Source organism: Macrobrachium rosenbergii, chromosome 6 (genome assembly GCF_040412425.1).
Source record: "Macrobrachium rosenbergii isolate ZJJX-2024 chromosome 6, ASM4041242v1, whole genome shotgun sequence".
Taxonomy (NCBI): domain Eukaryota; kingdom Metazoa; phylum Arthropoda; class Malacostraca; order Decapoda; family Palaemonidae; genus Macrobrachium; species Macrobrachium rosenbergii.
The window spans coordinates 39676943-39698267 of NC_089746.1; the positions used below are offsets into that span (position 1 = coordinate 39676943).

Consider the following 21325-nt stretch of genomic DNA (forward strand, 5'->3'; position numbering starts at 1 on the left):
CATTGTCGATAACATTGTAGAGAAAAATCCATATCTGAAAATGACGACCTAAAAATTGTAAAGGAAAAAATGATAGCCAAAAATGACAAATATAAACACTATATCATCAAATGCACACCACAAATACGAAAGACTATCTATGATAGAGCTGACAAATTGTGTATACGGTATAGCCGTTGCAAAGTATACGACTGTTACATGCCCCATCCCTATCAGTTCTATAAATGTCAGGAATTTGGTCACAGCGCAACAAATTGTAGAAATGACCAAGCTTGCCCTAGATGTAGTGAAAATCACAAATCAAATGAATGTGCTGGCAATATCTTCAAGTGTAAAAATTGTGTAAACAAAGGTCATAGTGATACTAAACATAAAACATATGATGGCAACAAGTGCATAGTATATAAAGAATGTGTGTCAAAGGTGGAAAATAATACGAATCAATTTAATACAAGAAAGCAAATTTTAAAAAAAGAACTAAAGACTCTACTATCCTGCAGGAGCTACGATACTGACGAGAAACCACTGAAAGACAATTATAAAATATAAGAAGCCCCTTAAATTGAAAACGTACAAGGGCCTGCCAGAGAGGGAATTCTCCCTGTAGAGGGCTGTACATAAAACCAAACAAAGTGAAACGATTACGCCTGTGTTATTTGTTGGACTGTCTCCCTAGCCTATTGACATTCGACAAGGTCCTTTTATGATGACAGACTTGACAAGATATAGGAAAAGTAATGGTAACCATCCAGGTATTAAGGGACTAGGAAAAAAGCAAGTTCTGAAAACCATTACTACATTTTACGATATAGAATGACCAGGCAAGCAAATTCCATAACATCCAGTGTTCAAAGACAAGAGGGGGCTTCAAAGTTTTAATACAGGCAAGTACAATGGCAAGAACACAACTTGTGTGTTGAGATAAGTACTGAAACACTTAACTGCTTCTTATCACAGCCAAACATGCTGGGGATAGTTTATTAAATTAATGGGCAAAGAAGCAAATTTATATTATGAAGCGGTAAAAGAAAATTTGGAACATCGTTGATTTCATTTCAAGCAGTAGCCATATCACGAGGATAAAGATGAACTAACAGCCAGTTTTAACAGATCTGTCTAAGGATTTAACTGGTAAATAAGAAGGAACTGATCGAAAGCATATGGTACTTTAGAGAAAATATATTTATAAAAGCACAATCAAAGGCAACCATGGACGCTCGAAGGAGCCGTTTTAAAGGCACGGCTTTCACTATTACTACTAATACTGTCTTCACTAGACAACGTGAACGTAAAATTTCTAGATTGGCTACCACGCTTCAGTGAAAGAAATGTAGTATATTTACTTGTTTATGATTTGTGGCATTGTAACTCATCGTTACGGACAAAATCAAGGGTAGATCAAGGTCTGTTCGATACGAAAAGATGGAGGTTGGGGGAGTACTTGTGTACGAAGGCTCAAACTTCTTCAGGCAGCGGCTGACATTGGCCACCTTGAGTGGTAAAACGGTCAAAATCAAGAATATTAGAACCAGGGGTGAAGAACCGGGCCTCAATGGTAAGAATATTAGGAATTTTCTTCTTTTGAGGGGGGAATACCCAAAGTTCTAGGCCTAGCATAGCCTACGTTGTATTAGGCTATCCTAGTTGTTGAAGAAGGCCAGGGACAGATTTCGGGGATCCGAAAGACTGGGGGAGAATATCGCAGTAAATACGGTTTTGCAGTGGTCATTAATGCGTTAGCCTGAAATAAGCGAAATGGTAGTATCTTAACCCAAGTCTTTTGACCTGCAGCGGCTGCATAGGATGAGCACGTTTGATGGTGTACTGATTGTCGAAGGTGGAGATTGCAGGCTATTTAAATCTAACCAGTCCTGTGCACAGGTCGACATTGTTCATGTGCAGGCCATATTTTGGTAAAACTAAAGACTGGTACCTCGCCTGGTTCCTGCTAGTCACCGACCAGAATATTTACCACTTATTGTTTGTTTTTTGTTATGTTTATGATATTTACTTTGTTTTGTTTTTTTACATTTATTTGTAAGAGGCTGGTATTAAGCATACAGCACATATTGTATGTGAACTGATAGATACCAAAACAGAGGGTTACAGTAGTAGTTTTAAGTTTTACTCATGTTTTTAGTGGAATGTTATTTAAACATTAACAGTACCCTAGAGTGGAAGCTTGGTCTGTTTCTCCAGTTTTCATCTCCCCCCCTCCTCACGTAAGGGCCCGGCATCCTAAGTTAGGTTGGTTGGGAGGGTAAGGGTAGGTCAGGACATAGCATTCTAGTGAAAGTCAGGTTTTTTCGTCAGCTGAACCTGTGTTCATCATTCTCAATTGGCTCCTGACTTTCCTTTTTAATGCGTGCTTTGAAAGTTTTTGACATTTGTGTAGTAAGTAAATGACTTGACCACACCTTGAGTACCAGGTCCTTACCATAGTGCTTGATATTAGGTTAAAACCATTCCTTGAACTTACCTTAATGTGCACCTTAATGTGCACAATAACTGTTGATGTGATTTAAGTCCTTATATATGATTTGTTTTGTGGTTTCCCCAGCCAAAAATCCTTGTTTTCCCCTCTATGGTCTACTGAATTGTAGGATACAAGAGTGTTGTGTACTATCTCTAAAATTACCATTTGCTAATGAAATCGACGTCAAACCACCAAAACACTCATTAAAACAGGAAAATCGAGACTACGGTCTACCCCAAAGCCAAATCAAAAGTCCTTCAAAAGAAGGCATCGTGCTTACCCCATACAAAAATGGGAAAAAAGCATGTTAAAAGAAGAAGAAGAAGAAAATGTAATGAAGTTTAAAGCACAATGATAACTATTTATAGCCCAGGTAGTATAGGTGAAGTCAATTTTCAATGTGCCTGCATAACCTAGCCCTACATTTGTCCATGTTGAAATTGATCTCCATGATGACGAGTGCCATGATAGAGGACAGTTTGCTGAATCACTTATTTAGTTATGAATGTAGACTGAAGTGCATCGGCCTAGGCTACCATCTCAGTCAGCACAAAATTATCTTCAAAGATATATCCTATTTCAACAGGGATAACTCCTAACCTAGCCTTAACATAGTGTGGTGTGACATAACCTGGCAGTGAGAGAGAGGAACCCCCTTTCCCCATACATCCTTCCTCCAGAAATTAACTGTAATCTGTCCAGATAATGTATCTTAACTTAGTATATAGAAGAGGACCATGTCTTGCAGCATGCGCGTTTTGAGAATTCACCACTGCTTCTATAGAGTTAGTGTGTACTCTCAAGTTGTCTAAATTCAAAAAGTGCTTAGAAAAGTTATCTAGATTCAAAAAGTGCCTAGAAATATGCTCAAAGATACTACTGTACGCCTTCCAGCAATTAGACACAATTGTTTCTGGAAATTGTAAAAATTTCAGGGGCAGAGTTTTTTCTGAACTGTTGGGAACAACTCAGGAGACAGCCTCTGAACACCCAGCAACCATCAACCTGATGACCGTAATTATACTTCCCCCTGGCAAACTTGCTCTTGTCAACCTGAACCACATGGTCAGGATCACCTTTCTCCTTGTTTTCCATAATGAGTATGTTTTCCATAATGAGTATGTCTCAACATGCATTGTGCCAAAAGTTGTGCCAGTTGACCTTGGTATGAGATCCAAACGCTGCCCTGCATATTTTTGGAGATAAGTAGAGTGCATATTCATAACACTTGACATCTGGGTGTCGTTGGCCACTACCACTTAAGTGGCTTGGGCATGGTAATAAAAGGCATTGAACTGTGGTATTTACTGCTCACTTTAATAGTATAAATTTTTTGAAAATGTCTGAAAAGACTTTTAGGTCATGTAAACATTGGAAAGGCAAAAATCCCCAAGAACAAGACAAACTTTTGTAGAAATCCATTTTTTCAGTTTTACCTTCTTTTCATGTTAGATTTAACAATATTTAAGCATGTTTTTGTCTTTGCAGAATATGAAGCAAATTTCATACGCCTTTTGGACAAGATTTGTAATGGTAGTCATATTGAGGTAAATGAGACTGGAACATCCGTCCTTTACAAGCCTGGCGTATTGTTGGGAGGACACGTAGAGCATACTTGTTCAAACAAACGTGGAATTGGGTAAGTAATATTATGGTTTAGATTGCTGTATTCATTTAAGCCTTAGAAATTCATTCAAATGAGTTACCTAGTTGGTTTATTATGTTCCAGATTGTCAAGTATTCAGGGGGGGATTTTTCAACACAAGATGGTTTCCTCCAGCATTGCTTATGCAGACTGATTCTTTGCAAAATATAATACTGTACACATTAATAGTCTTTTTTTTTTTTTTTTATGAGCATGAGAAGTATCAGGAGAAAGTAGTGAAAATGATGTGGACTGTTCTCATTCACTCATGTTATCATCACTAATGAAGTGCATTTTTGTTATTGTTTTGGGATTACTTCCATTGCATAGCGTGTTATTGTACTGACTTAATGACATACTTAACAGTAAAAGCAGCTACGGGTAAAATTAAATAAAAATGTAAATTAGTAATTTTACTGATAAAATTACACGATATACGGACACCACTAAAGAAAAATACAAGTGAAATTGAGGATGGCACTGAAAGTTGGTGTTAACACTGAATGAAAGGGACTGTTTACAATATTACAGGCATCAGACAAAGCTCATTCCAGATGACTGTCAGGCAGTGGCCTAAATACTAAGTCAGACATTGTGGTTCTTCTAGGGAATCTGATGTGTCACAGATTCAGAATAAAAGTATGCAAATTTCTTTGTGCATTGGATCTGCAAATTTCAGACCCATCATTGTGATGTAGATAACTGTCATGCTCAGTAGCTTTTAACACTTTTGAGTAATTTTGTTGTATTTCATTACTTTCTAATATGGTATGAAAAAAATTTGTCCTATATTTCAGTGTTGATAGATTTTTAAAACAAAAACCTTCATATTGACATTGATTGCCTTATTCCCAACAGATACTATCTTGAACCAGTTTTCATGTTGGCTCCCTTTTGCAAGACTCCATTTAACATAACCTTAACAGGGGTCACAAACAACCAGGTAAAATTAAGGTTTTTGTAGCTTTCTATGCTACTTTTTGCATTAGTTTGTTTGTGTACTGTATTTTAGCTCTTACTTCTTTGTAGGGGGAATTTCGTGTTAAAAGATACATCAGTACAATATTACTCTTGAAGAATATTTGAAAAAAATATGTTAGTGTTAATTTTGTGGAATACTTGAAAAAATATCTTTGCACTAATAATGTGAAGTTTTGTACTATTTATTTCTCACAGATAGACCCATCAGTAGATATGATACGTTCGTCATTATTACCAGTGGTAAAAAATTTCTTGGTTGTTGATGAAGGGCTGAGTTTCAAGATGATTCGTAGAGGTTTACCCCCATTAGGAGAGGGTGTTGTCAACTTTACATGTCCTGTGAGAAGAACTCTGAAATCTTTCCAGGTACAGAAGCCAGTTTTTGGATTGATTTTATTTTTAGTATGCAAGACTCAACTTGTCATAATGAAAATTACACTTTAGTGTTCAGTTTGACAGCAAATAAATAAGCTGTTTCTAAATGGTTCTATTAAATTTACTGTACATTAACAACATCTGTAATTTTATTGGTTTATGAAATACAATGTATGGGTTAATTTATTTTTGTGTTGTGCAAGTAATGTTTTGTAGATGATACTCAGAATGCATTGAGGTATTATTTTTTACTCTTGTTAATTCTTTTTCAGTGGGTCGAAAGTGGAAAAATAAAGCGTATTCGTGGAGTTGCATATTCAAGTCGAGTGGCACCCATTGTGGCAAATCGTGTGCTTGATGCAGCAAAGAAGGTGTTTTCAAATTACCTCGCTGATGTTTATTTTTTTGTTGACAATAGCAAAGGGAAATCACCTGGTAAGTTACTTTATAAATATTGACTTACTATTTGTTTTAAAAACCTTGGATTGAAATAATTCCCCTCAGTATATACAAATGATTCCAAATGGACAATTCAAATACTCCCTTCAAGTAATTTTGTGCTCAAAGCAAGTTGGCCGTACATCTCTACATCTCGGTCAGTAGTTTTCCTTAATTAGTGAACTCCAAGATTCCCTGTCTCTTAAGCTAAACTGCACTCATCTGGACCAGTTTCTCTACAAAACAAGATAATTTGGGAAAATGGAAGAATAGGAATTTATTGTAACTTAAATTACGGGAGGACTCAGGAAATCTGATGGACTGAAGTCTCTATGGCACTATTTCTGTTGAAAAAAGATGCGAGAGATTATGAGTGCTTAGGTAGATGTCAGATTTCTTATGCTCTTTAGGGCTTTCTAGATTGCTACAATCAAACTCCAGAGGAACAGGGAACAGTCAGGAAATGGATCTTAAATCATCATTTTTAATATAATTCTGACTTCTGGATCTAGAACATAAAACTCATGCTCTAGGATAAGAGTAAGAAGATAGGACTTGTAGGCACTGGAGGATGGTGTTTCTTGGTGTTTAGTCAAATGGCATTCTCAGCAAACCTTGTTGCTGTAATTGTTCTTTGTCCTATGACTGGTTGGCAAAATTTCTCTTCATTTAATGGCTGAAATCATAGGCTTTGCAGTTACATAAAAGACAGACATTGGGTCTCAGGAGACACAGATGAGGCTCACTTTGGGCTGAGGCTTTGTCTGGACAGCATTAGAACACTGTGAAGTGTAATGAAGAGGCAGGGATAACTTGAGCAGTTCAAGGTCATTAAATTTAGGAGAGTACCTGAATTGATTTGATAAACACAGCCAGTTAAAAGTGAGGCCTTTTAAGGAATAAAAGTCCTAATGAATGTTGGTTTCGTCAAATTAGGCCTCTTAGCAATAATGTACCTAATGATGGTGTAGTCAAATTAATTATTATTTTTTGCCTGCGTATGACGATGAAAGAGTGATGATGATTGGGCCAAGCCAAATGGGACTTGTTCTCAAGAAATTGTTTTCATTTTCCAAAATTGCTGCTGATCAAATTCCATATGTAGACACCAAGAATCAAGCAATGGATATTTATCCTCTGAAGTTAGAAACTGACATTTGAATTGACCATCATAATATGGGAGGAGTGTAGAAATTTTATTTGATTAGGGTATTTATACTTGGACAAGAACAGTTAATGTTAACTTTGAATAACGTGGAATTTAACCTTGTGAAGAATGCTGAATGTGTTATGAAAGGTCCTTTGCAGTATTCATTTAGACCAATTGCATTGCTTTCTATCTTTTACTTTTGTCCTTATAAATGTTCTGAAACAAAAAAATTTTAATCTATACCAAACAGCAAACAGTAGCTCATTTTCATTTACATTACCCAGGATTTGGTTTGTGTGCCGTTGCCGAGACAAACAAAGGAAGCTTTATGAGTGCAGAATCCATGTCAGGATCTCCCAATAAAGATAAGGATATCAAGCTTCCGGAAGATGTTGGCCAAGAAGCAGCATGGAGACTTTTGGAAGAGATATATCGGGGAGGTTGTGTTGATTCAACATGCCAGCCTCTTGTTCTCTTATATATGGTTCTAACAGCCAAGGATGTTTCAAAAATTGTTTTGGGGCCCCTGACTCCTTATTCGTAAGTACAGCATACTTCATTGTTTTTCATCTAGTTGATCAGAGTACAGTACAGTTTATGGAAATCCAATAAAGAAAGAGGATGCAGTAGTGTGTCAAAAGTATAGAGGAATAAGGTTGCTTTAGCATCTGATGGGAAAGAGTGAGAAAAATTATCACAATCAGCAGTGCATTTTTCTATAAAAAAGCAGTTTTAATAATGAGGTAATTTCAGGTGGAATAGCATGCAAGAGTACTACCACATATTGGTTATCTTGAAAAAGCATGTGCCAGAGTACAAAGACAAATAGTTAGATTCTCTTATAAGTATAGTTTACTAAAAGACCCAAAACTAGGGATGTTACTATACCATAGCATAGACTAGAATGATGACTTTGGCAGGTAAATCAGGATTTCAAATTCATGTTGGTGTCCATGAAGCTTAGCATATTCCATTGTTGTTTATCTTGGTAATGAAGGAAGGAATTGTGGGTCCTGGGAGCTGCTGTATACAGATAAGTGTGCCAACAGCAGAATCAGTGTAGGGAGATTGCAGTAGGGTTGAAAATCAGTACAGTATAAGCATTACAGTTGAGAAGGGAGTTCTCTACACTGTCTCTTACGCAACTGGTGCAAGTATTCATCTTTCCACTATTTTATGGGTCTTTTAGATTCCTTATTGCTACTAAAATATTTACTACTTTTCTGCCTATCTGGTCTTCACCCATTCTTTTAAACATGTCTAAATCAGCAAAGTGTGTTTGCCAGCCACTGGGCACATCTCTCTATACAACTTCTTTTGAAGTATGAGCTTACCAATGTAGTAATCATTACTACCAATGCATTGTAACCATTAATCCTAGCATCCTTTTTATCATCTCCATGTTCTTAAAGTGCTAGTCTTCTGCATAGGGTATTAAGTGCCATATGTAGCATAAATTTTTACCATTGAATGAAGAAATACTACCATTAGTCAAGCAATCCTTCTTTGCTAGTGTAACTATTTCCCTATATCTGTATAATCTCCATTTTTTTTTTTTTTGTAAGTGCTAGTGTGCTGCATAGAGTATTGAATGCCTTATCGATGCTTCATAATGTTTACTCTTTACTCAAGAAATATAATTAGTAAAGAATTCCTTCTCCATTGTTTACCTTTAGCTTAGCATCTTTCCCCAATATCCATACCTGTTGCTAGTTTTCTTATTGCCCTGTCACGCCTATGGTATTGTTCAGCATGTTTTCTAAGGGTTACTTAGCCCCAGCAGCATCATAATGTCCACCTCTCTCATTCCCATTTGCTTCTCTTACACTTTTTGCCCATTGGAAACCTCGTGTTCCCATATATTTTTACAATATAATACAGTAGTAAGCATTTCTTGTCCCACCACCTGTTACATTCCATTCATAATTAATAATATTCCTCCTCCCTCTCATCTTCATTTGCTTTTGATATATTTTTGGCCACCAGAAGCTCCTCATTCAATGTATATTTTTATTTTACAATTCATCTTTTGTTTCAGCATCAGTTATATGCCATATAATAATATTGAGTTCATTCCCACACCTCTCCTCCAACATCCACAAGGCCATTTTCGTGATTACTTTTTTCTCAGCTTCCTTGCCAGTCACCTTAGGCTTTGTTTTCCATGCATTGGTTACAGACTTCTCTCCACTCTTCTCTACAAGCTCTTTTCATTTTAATAACAGCATCCTTTCTGCACTTCTGTGTAGATTTTCCATTTTTACAATAAACAGTAAAGGTTCACTGCTAATGGTGGATGCCAACAATATTTCATTCTCCTTATATACCTGTTACTGTCGTCACTCTACCTTTTGTTTAACCCTTTTACTGCATGGGGCTGATCTCCCCAGTTATTAAAAGGTCTCCTCCATGATGTGGGACTGATCTCCTCTGTCATGTCTTTTGGTTCTAGTTCAGCTGCTTGAAATAGAATAAACATTTCTCTTGTTATTGTAAGGAGCTTTTGTGTATATTCTTGTAACAAATGGTAACATTTGATTTCCAACTTAACACAATCTCAGGACAAGGGCTAGACCTTCAGTACCCATCAAAATGCCATGAAGGTAGAGGGTTTCTCACGATGATGCAGTAGTACAGAGGCGCTTATTTGGAAATGACGATGGTAGTAGTACACCTGAACTATCAGATGGTTCTGATAGTGACTGGTGAATATTGTGACGTTTATTATATCGTAGTTATAGACAAACCTACCTATTTCGACTTAGGTTTTATTAAGAGAGATGTTCAAGCACCAGAGGTGGTAAGTGTCAACAAAGAAAATGTGATAAACTTTGCAAATGAGAGACCACTGAAGACTCGGTTCATAGTTTGGAGATAATAAATTCACATTTTATATAGAATGCCCAGTTTGTCTTTTTTTTTTTTTTCCAGATGAAATTTTTGGGCCAAGAGTATGCATTCAAGGTTTGTAAGAAAGATTTTTCAAACTGAATAACAAAATGGCATTATTTATTCCATACTTTGAGAGGTATCAAAGAAATGAATCCCTAAAAAAGTGACTTATCTAGTATTTGAATAATTACCTACATATCATTTGTATATTTTATCCCTACATTATAATATCATAATAGTAGTACATTGTAATATTATAACAGTAATGAAAATAACAAAGAATCAAAGTACAGTACAAATACAAAAGGGAGAAAATTAGTCAGGTATACAATTAGCAGAACACTGATCTTGTCACTAGTGGCCATAGCAGGCTCACAGCAAAATGGTTAATGGTAGAGTAACACCACACTTTTATATTGGGCAACATCAGCATTTGCAATAACAACCCAGTCCCTTGTTCCAATACTTAAGTTAAACGGCTTCACAAGATCCACAACTGTAGTATAACCTTTTGTTTGCATGGTTCCACTGGAGTTGCCTTGATATAAAGACTGCATTTATTTATTTTTTAGGTATAAATCAAAACTTGACAACTGCCTGTTTTAACTGGTTACTTGCAGCAACTTCAATGGTATTTTCAAAGCATGCACAAGGAATCTTAATTTCCATATACCTTTCGTACATTTTGTCCCCTTTGCATATTTTTCTAGTCAATTTTTTTTTTATAGGTGTTCATATGTATAGTCTGGTTAGCGCATCAGTGATCAGGTTTAGTATTACTTGTTATATCTGATGGTCCTGCAGCTTTTACACTTCTCAGAAGCTGTCCTACCCAACTCCAAAAGATTTAACTATATTGTGTTGATCCTATACTACCTCCATTTTTCTATTACAGTATAACCTTGCAAGATTTATTTCTCCCTTCCTTTTTTGTAAATTTATTTTTTCCCTTTTTTATCTAGTTCATATTTTTTTTCCCCTTTCACAATTTTCCACCTTTCCCCATCCACTTTGCTTTCTTTCTTTTTGTTCTTCAGCCATCTTGAAATAACCTTAATTTAATTCTTCCTAAATCATTATTATCTTTGCCTTTGCCATTTGTCTGTACTCCTCTTCTTTTTCCTGTCTGTCCTCTGCCAGAGTTTGAATGCTTTCTTAGTTCCTTTACGCGTATTCCATTCCACACCTCTTGATGTCAAATGGCTTACCTCTGCTTCGTTTTACAAGTCCTTGTTCACCAATTTCCACCCAATACTCTATGCTGCTATATTTGCTGTCACAGTCTGTTGTTTCCTCCTGTTTCTTCATTAATCATTTTGTGTTTTTTCCTTGGGCTGGCTATTACTATGGCTTCCTGCTTTCCTCCCTTATTGAGTACACTTTCATTAGTTTGTCACAATAGACTTGCCTCAATAGGTATAAATCTGTTTGGAGGACCTAAACACCCATTCATCTCATAGGTCTTTCAGTACAGTAGAACCCCAGTCCTCTACATAATTGGATTTTGATGCAAAATTTAGAGTAAATTTTGCATCAGAGTTCAAACAACAAACCAGAATCCAACCCGATGAATCATATGTATGTAAACAAGTGTTTCGGTCAGCCACCACTGGCTGGCGTTGTTCCCACGTGTCATATAAAGCCCTATTGAAAGATGTTTTAAAGTGTTTTTGTTTACACTATTCCAGTAGACTCTATGAATTTACCATACATTAATACTGAACATAAACAACGTTTATGTATTACTGTGATAGGCCACCAGGGTGGCGTTTTGTTTTGTTTGCATCTGCTCATGCCATGAGCTGCCGACGTAACTTAGGCAGTTTTTGTAAGTTTGTGATAAGACATAATTTGGCTTAATTTTAATATTTTATTAATTTACTGTACAGTAATAAGTAGGCTTGTTTTAAAATGTTTTATTATATTAGCAACAGTTTTTGTGCCTACCTGTTATAGTATATACTGGTACCTAGCCTAGCCTAGGCTAGGCTATGGCACTCGGTCAACTATCGGTAATATGGCCACATTGGACGTAAGCCAGTTTTTTATACAGTTTACATTTAAAAACGAAAAAAGTGCATCTAATATGGTAAGCTATTTAAATCTGAACTTATTTAATTTGTGTAATGTTTTGTATAAAACAGCAAGGTTAAGGTAATGACTAGTGGTCAAGAATGGATTAATCCATTTTCAGTTATTTCTTATTGGAAAAATTGATTTGGATCTCAACTGAATCACATCTCGACGCTTCTTTCTGGAACTGATGAGTGGGAAGGACGGGGTTCTACTATATTTTGAAATAGTTCTTTTTACCTCTTGCATCTCTTCAGGTCCTTTTTGTACTCTGTGCTCATTAACCTGTTTCAGTTTTACTTAATGTGATTGACACAAGTCTGGACTTATTGAAGTTTGTGGAAAGCACAATGGTAAAATGAAATAATAATGAAATTATTAGTCATTAGCAAAGCTGTCAATTATAGTGAGCCCCAATGTCAGCCACTATGCCCCTAGACAATCTTTCTTTTTTTTTTTTTTTTTTTTTTTCCAAGTCTTCAGGATGAAAGAAGAGCAGCTTTGTGACTCCATGCATGCACATCTGTGAGCCACTGGTTCAAAGTTATCCAGATAATTCTTTATCACTTGTCAAAAAACAGTAAACATCACTGAGCCATCCCAGCTTTTCTTTAGTAATTCAGAATTATGTAATCTGTATTAATTCAATTTTTATAAATTTCTTTGTCTATTTAAATAACTTTCTCCTGTTATCTTCCATTAGGATGGCTAATTTCTTCTCAGTTTGTGAATATAATTAAATTATACCTTGTTGCTAGCCAGTATCCTGTGTGTATTATCGGTCATTTTCAGTGTTGATTTTGAATTTACAGTAATTTTTCTTCACCCTGTGTTGTGCTTAGTTCAGTATTTTGTGCTGTATAATTGACCAGTAAAGTACTGATTTGACTTGTACCTTAATTTGCTCATGCCAAGCATTCTTAATCTAGAGGTGGTTTTTCATACTGTTGTCTTTGCTAAGGTGGCCTCTCAGCTGCTGTTATAGTGCTTAAGGCTAGTGATGTTTATTTGATCTCACTTGTTACATTGCCATGATCAGTCTGCTGACTGATGGACTTGCCAGGTAGGGAAGAGCCAGCTGTCCACAATTGGAAGACTGCATTGGAATCGTTGAATTGTCTTCAACATTGCTGTAGCCTGTTGCTGGTCTACCCACTCACCTTTCTTTGACCTGCTCACTTGACACATGTTCTTGCTTTGACATGGTGATTCAACAATCCTTGTACCCACTTACTCCAGTAACTATATTGCTGCCTACACTGCCTGTTGGCTGAACTCTTAACATTGGTTACTCCTATAATTAGCCACTTGCCACTTTTCCTGAACTCTTTCTCTTGTATTTCCAACACTTGCTGAATGACTCATTGCATGGACATCTGCCCTTCCCGACTCCAACCCTCCCAAGTTTTTCAATTATTACCTTAGGTACCAGTGTCAGATTAGTCTTTATCCAGCTATAGGAAGATATCTTTGGCAAATCACAGTCATTTTTTTTCCTACATTATATCTTCCCTGGAGTTGGCTTCTCTGCTGCACATACTTTGATGATTGTTATGCCTCCCACTCTTGCCGTTACCCTTGGTCTGCAGTTTCAACTGCTCTAATACTGGCTGCTGCCACCACCACCAATGCTTCAGCTTTGGTACTGGTTGCTGTGCTCTGTCTTGCTTGCTGCAGGTGGCTGCTTTGCAGGAGGTACCTTTCTGCTGCTACTATCTTGCTTTGCCTGCCATTTTAGCTGCTCTCCTATTGGCAGCTATGGTACTGCCTCTGAACTAATTTGTGCCCTAAACAATTTCTGCATAATTATTCCAGTACTGACTGCTCCTTCTGTTACCACATTGCCTTTGGTTCCTTTAGGGTCTGTGCAGCTGCTCACCCCCATTGCACTGATGACTCCTCTTAGGTAGCTTTTCCTTATTGTTGTTGAATCTTTATACCACTTTCTCTATTGTGTATTAGTGCAGTTCTGCTGTTGTATTTGCTGCACAACTAACTATTGTTATGCTTGCTTCTGTTCTGTTGTTGCACCAGTGACTGCTCCTGTGCCTTCTACAATGCTTTCAGATTCAGTTATAAATTTTAAAATGACTCGACTTTTACACAGCCTCAGATTGTTATAAGCTTTGCAACAAGGACTTACACTGCTTTTGCTTTCAAATTCAGATAAGTTTTGCAATGAGGACTTCTACTTCAGTACACCTGGTGCTAATAAAGGGTCTTCCATCTGCTGCACTGATACAATTACATTTTCAACCATGACTTTCTTTAATAGTCGAATGTGACATCACCTGTTATTCTACAAGTGCCAGCTGTGCCACCTACTCTTGGTGTTAGCATCGCAGTCTGGTCTCTGCCTCAGTTATTAATGTTGTTGCAGCCTTTTCTTCCCACCTGTTTGAGCCCAGTGCCATTCTACTAAACCTGTTTCTGCATTTGTACTTCAGCGTATTTTCTGTTAGTCTGGCATTACAGTTGGGCAGCATTTCCCAGTTACTGTTATATCAAGCCAAGAAATATTTCTCTGGTTCCAGCCACTGTAATGCGTCTTCTCCCTGGGGTTTTTGTATGGTGACTCAGGCTGACAATTACTAACCAGACAAATCTGATGATGCACCTGTATGCCTTTTTGTTGTTCATGACTCTTAATGTTAAGTTCTCAAAGGAAATAAATATGAAGACTCTTCTTCAGGAAAGGGCTCAGTATCTTTTCAGAACATTGGAAGCTTCAGGAAAGGGCTCAGTATCTTTTCAGAACATTGGTAGCTTTTAACTTATTTATCATCCTTCACTGCCTTCAGAAGTAATCTGCCTTGATTCCTTGACCACTTTTTAAAAATTTTCAAGGAAGGTAAGGAAGCATCTTGTTTTGATGGTATTGTTAACTGTAGTATCTGAAAATTTACTGTAAGAAGCAAGATTTAGAGTGGGGAGCAGATGAATTTCCAAATGCTATCTGACCCATGTCACCCCCATACCTGTAACTCACAAAAACAGTGTTTGCCCCTGCTGGGAACACTCCACCAAAGGGACTATGTTCAGCCTGTCAGCTGAAAGAAGGTATGTGTCCCCAGCCACAGCTCCAGTCAGAAGAGGATGAACAAAATACCCATACAGAAGTTGCTCTCCCATTCTTTTGAGAATGGCTGGATTATGGAATTCATTGGTGCAAGTTAATTTTGAGGAGACACGAGTATAGTACTTAATCTTGACTCCAAGTAGCTTATTGCAGCAGCCTTTTGATGGTTGAAGTAGTGATGTATACCATTGGAAAAGGAACGTTGTGACATCATTGGATCATCATCATGAATGTTCCATGCCTTGTTCCATCCAACACCCAGGAAGATCATCATGAATGTTCCATGCCTTGTTCCATCCAACACCCAGGAAGAAGTACTACTTGTTTGTGGGGTTGGACTTCAGCCCGATTGTCTTTTTGTTACCAGGAGCAGTTTTGGTGCGCCAGTCTGACAACAGGCAGCGAAGATCATATAGAAGAATGGTTGGTTCATGCCAACATGACAGTAGAACCTTGGAAATGTTGGATTACAGATAAAGTTCATGCTAGCATTTGGTCCTGTATCAACTGGAAGAAGTACAACTTTGTCACATCCAAAAAAGCCACATGTGTGAGGATAGGGGCTGACATTTCAACTGCACTGGTTTGCTCTTCTACATAGAGTCTGGATACAATACGCAAGAACTTCTGGTGTCAGCCAAGCTCTCCAATCCAACCGCCCAAGCTCTTAGATCCAACCAGGCCATGGCAGTCTTTTTGCTCAGCCACCTTCGTCATTGAAGTAGGTTTTCCTGCAATCATATCCTATAATGGTCTGCAGTAACTGTTGCTGTTATGGCTCAAGATTTCGTCCTATTTCCTCAAGATACAAAACAACTCATTTCTCATTTCACACCCTTAACTGCTCTCCCTAGTTCAGCCTATGTTGATCACAGGGAGTCTCACAAGACAGATGACTATAGTTTGGAATTATGTTTAGAAATCCTCGGTCATTGGCTGGTACTGAACACAAGGTCTACCTTGAATCTTCTCTTTTTGTACTTCTGCTGAGGTATGCTACCAACCAGCACCAATTGTAATGACATTAGTCAACTTCAAGTAAATCTTCCAGCTCATGTCTGGAGTGGGTAGGCAGTATTGGTGGCTGGACAACAGGAACTTCCTTGAGAGAAAAATTAACAACTTCTAGAGGTGCTTCTGTTGTCAGACCAATTGTAGGAGTTAGGCCTATACACCTCAGGTGCCTGGATAGAAAGACTCCATCAGTGCAACAATGGAAATGCTATCCCAGCAAGCACTCCGAAATCATATGACCCATCATATGATTTTGGATCGCTTGCAAGGATAGCAGTGCCATTTTTGTTATCTATAGATTATAGCATCTACATGTGCTTGTCATTGTATAACGTATTCTCGCCTGCCAAGTATATAAAACTTATAAGTATAAGTGGCAACTGTATTCTTGCCTCACATGTACTCTTATATTGAGAAGTGGCAACCACACATATTCAAATCTAATGCCTAGCAGTACACTGCTTCCCCTCTCTGAGTTCAGTTGCTCACATGCATTGTCCTTGTTGCAATTTGTAACCTTACCTAATAAAGAGCTTACATTTTAGAGGAGCTGGTTTCACGTCTCATCCCAACCAACATGGCGTAGTAAGTTATTACAGGAAGAAGTTAAAAGAAGCAAGGTATTACAGGAGGTATTACAGGAGAAGAAGCAAAGATACAGGAGACTTACAGTGAACTGGAAGAAACCAACAAGAGGACCATACGCCAACAGTTACCCGCTTCTCTTTCTCTTTATCTCTGCAATGGACTTTACTCATTGGTATGTGCAGTGTAAGGTGGTTCTAACGAGCCAACTAGTGCTAGTATTTCACACACTGCACTTAAAATACTGATACTGTACCATTCTGTTTAACTCTGTTTTCAGCTGCTGTGGGGGTAAACCGATTATATTCACAATGAATTCTCCACGTTCTCAAGATGAATATGACGACATGCCACTTGCCCCGTGTTCACAAGATCCTGTCTACCGTCCAGTCCCTTTTGCTCATACATTACCTGGAAAAATCACGGGTCGAGCATCATGCCAGGATCAGACAAGAGGAGGAAGGAGACAAAAAGAGGAGAGAGACCATGCCAGGATCAGACAAGAGGAGGAAGGAGACAAAAAGAGGAGAGAGACAGAAAACGGGGAAGGGACCAACAACAGAAAATGGGGAAGGGACCAACAACAGAAAATGGGGAAGGGACCAACAACAGAAAATGGGGAAGGGACCAACAACAGAGAGAGAAAGATGAAATTCACAGGCAACAGGAGGCAGACTGCTGAGTGCCTTTCTGCAAATGCTAGCCCCTCCTCAAACATAGGAAGCCCAAGCACACCTCCTCTGACACCTGCAGCTCCTACTTCGCCACTAGAGGGTGCAGTGACCCCGTCAGTACCCCCTCCACAGAAAGCAATCGCCCAAGACCCATCTCCCTTTGCCCAGATGCTAATTTTCACATTTTTCGGGACTGGCGACGTCGATGGGACGATTATTCAGTCATGGTGGATCTGCCCAAGTTACCCTGGGAGAAACAGTTAATCCAGATGATGTGTCTTACATTGGAGAGACAAAAGATCCTTGGGCACACCCTAGACATACCCCCAGACTTTGATTAAGGGTCAACAAAGCCTTGGATGCCATTCAAAAACACATCAAGAATCTACATCGTAGGGAGCTGCTCACCTGCAAACAGTTAGAGGGAGAGTCTTTTTCAGACTTTTATGCAAGACTCGAGAATATTTCAGAGGAAGTAGATGTCTGTCCCGGTAGATCTTCAGTTTGTGAGCAAACTCAGATCAAGATGATGATCCTCATGGGAGTCAGGGATGAAGAACTGACCGAGAAACTCACGTTATCAACACGTGTTATGCCTATGAGGCCACTTCTGCAATTTGTGCTTTGCCCTCTCTAACTACAGGAAGCACAAGAAACATGGAAAGGGTGCACCCTTACCACACCATCAGTGTTTCATGCCCCAGTTGTGCAACTCAAGCATGGATCCACAGAGAAGTGTCCAGCAACAGACAGCACCTGTGCCCACAAGGGGCATTAGACCTGCCAGACAGGTCCATTGCAACCGACAGGGATGTTAACAACAGGTGCTGCCAGAAGAAAAGGGAAGCCAAACAGGGTTCCACTTCCAGGGCTGAGTTTACACCATCATATCCAGGCAAGAACTCCAGCTGTTGTCAGATGGGAAGACCCTCTTCTATCAAGATACCACAGCCAATATCTGTTTCCCTCTTGTATGATGACATCACATCCAGGACTCAGATATTGCTAGACACAAGTGCCGATGTCTCTGTTATGGGCCCACAGCATCTTGACCTTCTGTGCATTCCTAGGAGCACACAACCCCCATCAGTCACCCTGATGCTCACCGCAGATGGCTCTACGATGACACCTGCCTTAGGATCCTTCACAGCCACTCTCACCTTAGCTGAGAGATCCTTTTCAGCGAGGATCCAAGTCCATGAAGGTGTCTGAACACCACTGCTACCACATAGCCACTGCAAAGAGTTGGCCATTATTCTGCCACAGTTTTCCAGACCTACTCTGGATGTTACCCATATCAACAGGTGTTCAGAGTTGCTTCTACATGCCGACCAAGTTGCCTGCTGAAGCCAGAGACTTTTTCTACGAGAGTTCAAGGACGTGCTGATCTTGAAAGAAGATCATCCTGCTGTTCAATGAGGATTTCCCCAGCCATCCAGCGCTGAAACCATGAGATGCTGACAGGGTGTCGCAAGTTTGGCATCACACTTGTCTAAGTTTGTGGTCGCCGCCTCTATGGATTTTGGATCTCTAAAGAAGGCATTTCAGTGGACCCCAACACCAGTGAATTTGATGGATCTTTGTTCATTCATGGGGTTAAGTGAACCAACTGGCCAACTTATGCCTGAGATAGCTAATGCAGCCCAGCCTCTCCGACCCCTTACGAAGCCCCAGGCGTGCATTTCTATGGACCTCGGATCAGGACAGAGCATTTTGCCGAGTGAAGACTGCCCTGGCTAGCTCGCCAGTCCTTGCCTCCTCTGATCCAGCCCTAAGGATAACCCCTTCTGCAGGATCATGGCAATGGAAGACTCCGCTCAGTACAGTGTGGCTCGTGTTTCCTCACAGATGCCGAGACATGCTACACCACAATTGAGTTTTAGCTGTAACCTGGGCTATGTCCAAATGCAAACTGTGCCTGATAGGCCTCCAACATTTTACACTGATGACAGTCCATCGCCCACTGTTGCCAATTCTCAACCATTACACTCTGTAAATGGGGATTCTTGACCGCATCCAATGTCTCAAGGAAAATCTCACCGTATCTGTTCACAGCTGTGGGGCATAGCCGACGCCCTGTCGTGTGCCCCCGTCAGCCAGCTCACACCACAGGATGAAACGGACTGTGTTGAGGCTGGGCCATACATCAGGACCATCCCCACCACTCATATAGCAGCCCAAGAGGACGACGCCTCACCCCAGGACGTCGACAGGGATATCCAAGATCTCTGTGCTTCAGTGAGGACTTGTCTTACATCCGTCTTCGAAACTGGTAGGAAATCTTGAGAGCATGCAATCTTTAAAACTTTCATAATCTTTCAGTCGACGCTGAACTCGTACTTTATGGAGCAAGAATTGTTCCTGCACTATCATAACTCCATGAAAGTCACAGAGGAATAGAAGCCACAAAGCAACAGGCACAACAGACTGTTTAATGGCTAGGAGTCAACTGACATCGCAAGCACTGTCCAAGCATGCAAGTCTTCCCAGGTTTTTTACAACTCAGCCTCCAGCAGGAACCTCTTCAAAATGACGACCACCCTACTAGGCCCTTCGAGTCTGTGTCAGTGGACTACTTCAATGTCGCAGGGAAGTCATTCCTCATCAGGACTGACAGGCTTTCTGGCTGGCTCATTCCTCATCGAGACTGACAGGCTTTCTGGCTGGCCTGTGGTTGCCCCATGCTACAGTGACACTACCGCCTCTGCAATGATGAGTATCTTCTGCAGATATTTCAGGGAGGTCAGTGTTCCACTTCACCTCAGGACTGATGGGTTCACCAGCCAATTCAGGGATTTCATGGAACAGTGGGGAGTACATCAACTTGTTACTTCCCCGCTGTCCAATGGCCAGGTGAAGGCTGCGAAGCATCTTATACTGAAGACAGCACCCTCCAGTAACATCGACTGTGAAAGACTTTGATCATGGCCTCTTGGAGTTGCAGAACACTTCAAAAATCACGGGCTGCTCCCCTGCACAAATCCTATATGGCCACCCACTTTGCTCCTGTGTGCCTGTTCATCCTCAGTCATTCTTGCAGGAATGGCTCAAGAAAGCCAATTAAAAGGGTCCCCCCCCTCACCCAGTTGCCACCAGTTAACTATCTTTTTACCAAGTTTCAGTAGCCAATTTCAACTTCCTCAGAGGAAAGCTATGTAAAGTGATGGTTTGTATTTCTGTAGGAACAAGAGTATCTCAACTTGAGTCCATACTAATATTTTCAAATAAACAGTACGGTAATTACAATTTTTACATACTCACATTTATTTTCCAGGATGCATTTCTTGCGACATCTCCGTGACTTTTTTAAGGTGACGTTCAAAATAGAACAACATGTTGATAACTCGCTGAGGATCTCAGATGATGATGAAGAGGAAGAATTAAAAACTGGTTCAAGTAAGCTATTGTTAACTTGTGTGGGAACTGGATACACTAATATTAGCAAAGGACAGATTTAAGAAATTAATACTGCTATAATTTGTATGCTATTATAATAAAGTTATATTCTTAGGAAAACTTATCATTGACCAAAAACATTTTAATTATTGATTAAGCAAGATAACAATCACTTTTTCATTGTAATAGAAAACTAGACCATGATAACTGAATGGATAACACCCATTTCCAATAAAAACTGAAATTCACTGGAAACATGCTTAAACTTTAACACTACATTGCCAATTTTTAACCATATAATGTCTATGTCTCGCCAATAATAAAAACCTATCTTTGGACACTTGACGCCATAAAGTTATCACAATGCAAAATAAAATCATAATTCAGATATGACACTATTTCTACAAAGGACTAGTCAGTCGAATCAAAAGTTATTTGAATAATTATGCAACTGAAACAGGCTTCAGAAATACTACATACAGCACACACAAAAATCAAATGCACATCAGTGGCAGAAATACTGCAAACAGTACACACACAAATCAAA

At 39.2% G+C, this 21325-nt stretch overlaps 1 protein-coding gene across 1 annotated transcript; it reads left to right on the top strand.

The window, feature by feature from the left end:
* Positions 1-1193: 1193 nt before the first annotated feature.
* On the top strand, positions 1194-20892 carry Rtc1 (RNA terminal phosphate cyclase 1). Its single transcript, XM_067105521.1, has 7 exons — positions 1194-1555; positions 3965-4115; positions 4980-5064; positions 5298-5468; positions 5750-5912; positions 7350-7605; positions 20657-20892. The coding sequence occupies exons 1-7, from the start codon at positions 1423-1425 to the stop codon at positions 20838-20840; spliced, it is 1143 nt and encodes a 380-aa protein (XP_066961622.1). The 5' UTR covers positions 1194-1422; the 3' UTR covers positions 20841-20892.
* Positions 20893-21325: the final 433 nt, after the last annotated feature.